Raw genomic sequence first — 3764 nt, 5'->3', positions numbered from 1 at the left:
TGTGTGTGTGTGTTGTTGCATTAACTCATATCTGTGATGGCTCCGCTCTGCTTCAGTCTGGTTTCTCGATGTTCGTTCGGTGCTTTAGTGGCTGCATGCAGTTGCATCATGTGATCAGAGTGAATCCGACTGTCCTATGAACTCTGTGTTGATCGAGTGTGTCGTCATCCAGGATGCGGTTGCATCACATGACGTGATTAAATCCGTGAAGGGCCTCACATTTATCTGTGTTTGAGTGTTCAGCAGACGTCGCGGGTGTCAGAGATCAGAGTTACTGCAGATATCAGGCTTCTAGATATCAAGCAGTCGATTTCAAAACAATCTTGAGCTTTTATTAGATTCATGATTATATTATATGACAAACTATTTCATCGTCCAGCTCTGATCTGCTAAATTGGACGAGATATCAGGGTTCATGTCCACGGGTTAAAGCAACCCCAATAATGGGATATTTAGTCCCCGTTATGCAAATTTTACCAGGGTAACCCTAACAATAACGTGTATTTTGCGTGTATTTACCCCCCGGAACGCAATTGGGCTAGTTTTTATGTGCAATTAGGTGGGTTTTGTTGTGAAAACCTGGCAACCCTGCCCTCGGGGTAGTTTTTGTTTTGTTTTATTGTTAATAAAAAGCCCAAACTTCCAGCAATCGAGTCCTCGCCTCATCCTTTCACCCAACCCTGACACTATAAGACATTAAGATATTATAAACATTAACATGATCTCCTGTAATCCGCTTTGAAACCATGCGTATAGTGAAAAGTGCTATATAAATAAATTTGACTTGACTTGACACGTATAGTATTTTTATTAGTCTAATTTAGGTTAAAGTGTATAATGTAAAGCATTTTTAACCACCTTTTGTCTTCACTAGATTATTTGTGACATTCATTTTTAACTTTTTTCCAAAGTCTCTTAATTAAAATGAGCTCATAAAACTGTGTATGATAATAAAACTAGTAAAATACTGGACATATAATATGTTACAAATATTTGCATATTCATGAATGTTAGAAATTAAATATTTATATCTGAATAAAAAGCAGTGTCACAGTAAGTGGAACACTGTTGTGCGATTAATTTAAATAAAACTTGAATCAGAATCCCTTTCTGTCAAAATAAAAGTTTGATGGTTTAATATTTCAAAAAGAAGAAATTAAGACAGCTATAAATATATGATAATGTAGAATAAAATAATAATTATTATTATTGTATTTTTTTCAAAACTTGGGTTTTTTATTTTACAGTAAAATATTACAATTATAATACTTATTTTTTATTTTATTTTATATATATATTTTTTATTTTTATTAAGCAATTATTATTATTTTATTGATATGAAGCCTAATCACAAAATTTTGGCCAGATTGTACAGCCCTCCAAAAACAAGGATTTATTTATTTTTTTAAATCACAATCGCAATTTTAAAACCACTATTGGATTTTTCCTCCCCAAATCAGCGCGCTCTAGATCATCCTCAGTCACAGTCATGTGTTCTGGCTGATTGTCTGATCCTAATCTCACTCTAATCTCAGAGCAGTGACGCAGTCATGGTTCATCTGTTCGTCTCAATGTGTCTGAGATATTCTGGAGTGTTTCTAAATGATGATGAATGACTGCTGTATTTAAAATAAATTTGAATTTGAATTAGAAGGTCTTTTTAGGCCCAGTTGCACATGTTGACTCCGCTATCTGGGGACATTGCATAGACTTCTATTGTTTTTATATACAGCAAGTATATAACAGAAAACTTTATGCATTTTTGCAATTAAAAAAAAACTTTATTTTTATACCAATTTTACAAATCTCCAGGTTTATCTACAATTTCTTTACAAATTTGTCCCCAAAATGTAATTAAGTAGATGCAAACACACACAGTAGTTTGTAAATGGTTTGATTTGTGTGATGGTTGTGTTTGTCTTTCTGAAGTGAATTTGCTGTAATGTTCATGAGTGATGATGATGATGATGATGATGATGATGAAGGTGTGTGTTGTTTTGCAGGAGCGCTGGAGGTTTCTCAGCGCAGTCCGTTCGCCTGTTGGTTCAGTTCGATGCTGTATTGTTTCGGTGGAGCTGTTCTCTCAGCGCTGATGATGGCAGACGCACCGGTCGCTTCACACACACACACACACACACACACACACACTCAAACTCACACTCACAGACAGTTATAATTAAAACTAACCACTACAAACATGATAACTGCAAACAATTATAATTATTTAATGCTAGTTAATGTATAACTACATATAAACACTTATTTAGTACAGCAAAATGAATGTACTTAAAAAGTGAAAAAATAAATAAACGTTAAACCAGACCGAACACCTGTGTTTCTCTGAACACGATGCTTCTGCTGTGGATTTATTTATTCGTTGATGATAAAGAGGAAAAACAGACACATATAAAATGCAAGTCACTTAATATTAACTTGTTTCTGAACTGTATGCGGTCAATATCACGATATGTTACGGCTGGCTCGTAAGCCGCAACACAGAAGAGGCAAACCACAAAACTTCAAACAATAAACCAATTTATTAACAAAATAAGGAATTATTAAACAGTCAAAATAAATAGACGTCTAGGAGAAAAAAAAAAACATGCGTGGGTATGAATGTATAAAAACAAGGGAAAGAAACACCTGAGAGAGAGCGACTCAAATACATAGCAGTCTTTTATCCGCTCCCACGCTTTCAGAGGATTGAATAATAATGCATTTCACTTTATGAATAGTAAAATGTCTTCTTTCTTTTGATTTCAGGTTGATTTCAGTTCTTCACATTATCTTTCATGAATCTTGCAATAAGCAAAACATTCCAACTTAACAGAAATGAGAATATAGAGGGAAAATATGTTTTATTGTCATTGAAATAATACAATGAGTTCTTTTAGTACTCAAAACTTAGAGAATACAAAGTGTGTTTGTGTTGCGTGTGAGTGTGACTGAAATCTCTCACGCTCGTGTTGAATGTTGATCGCTGTCAGGATATGAGAACTCAACTAGTCCTCTGAACTAAACTAAACCACACTGACAGATCTCAGAATCACCCTTGAACAGACTGAGGACTTGCTGTGTGTTTATGATGTGACAGCGCCATCTAAAGGCCAGAAGTTATTATGCACATGCATGAAATGTCACAAAGTAACAGACTGCTGGCTTCAACAATCATAAAATCAGATGACGAGATACATACCATAGTATTGAATGCTTTAGTCGTATACATGGTGCTTTTTTAATGGAAGTATGTTGAGTGAGTGGAGTAGCGTTCGTTATAATATAACATGCTGTTTTCTGCAGGTGAAACAAAGAAACCCACCGCCACTGAAAAGCTTTTCTGTGAATTTTAAATACAGGACTGGGAAGTCATGAATAAATCACAGTTCACTCAGTGCAATCAAATGTTCATTAAAACTGTATATAATAGAAGATTTTCATTTATTATAAAGAAATTCAGCGGCACTGTGAAGGAAAAGGTCTTTCGGTGAAATGCATTTGAAAGTTGTTGTTTTGTCGGTCTTTCAGCAGGTCTCTGACATTTCAGAAAGAAATCATCATTCACACGATGAGCGCTTACCATAATTAATAGCCAACAGCACAAATTATGCTAATGGTGATTTAAACTAGCACTTTCTGCTGCTTTGAGGGACAGAGATGGGCAATTAAGCAATTAAGCAGTGGACCGACACATGAGTGTGAGTGTGTATGATTGTGTGTGTGCGTGCGTGAGTGTGAGTGTGTGTGTGTGTGTGTGTGTGTGTGTG

General features: G+C 35.2%; 1 protein-coding gene across 1 annotated transcript in view; it reads left to right on the top strand.

The window, feature by feature from the left end:
• tmem38b (transmembrane protein 38B) overlaps positions 1–3764 on the top strand; it is a 16094-nt gene that overhangs the window by 4243 nt on the left and 8087 nt on the right. Inside the window, exon 2 of the mRNA XM_016494254.1 lies at positions 2004–2169. Coding sequence (XP_016349740.1) covers positions 2004–2169 — 166 coding nt within the window. The remainder of the gene's footprint in view (positions 1–2003; positions 2170–3764) is intronic.

Source organism: Sinocyclocheilus anshuiensis, unplaced genomic scaffold, assembly GCF_001515605.1.
Source record: "Sinocyclocheilus anshuiensis isolate Anshui unplaced genomic scaffold, SAMN03320099.WGS_v1.1 scaffold1031, whole genome shotgun sequence".
Lineage (NCBI taxonomy): Eukaryota > Metazoa > Chordata > Actinopteri > Cypriniformes > Cyprinidae > Sinocyclocheilus > Sinocyclocheilus anshuiensis.
The sequence above is the reverse complement of the archived record's forward strand: the minus strand, read 5'-3'. Positions and strand labels throughout refer to the sequence as shown.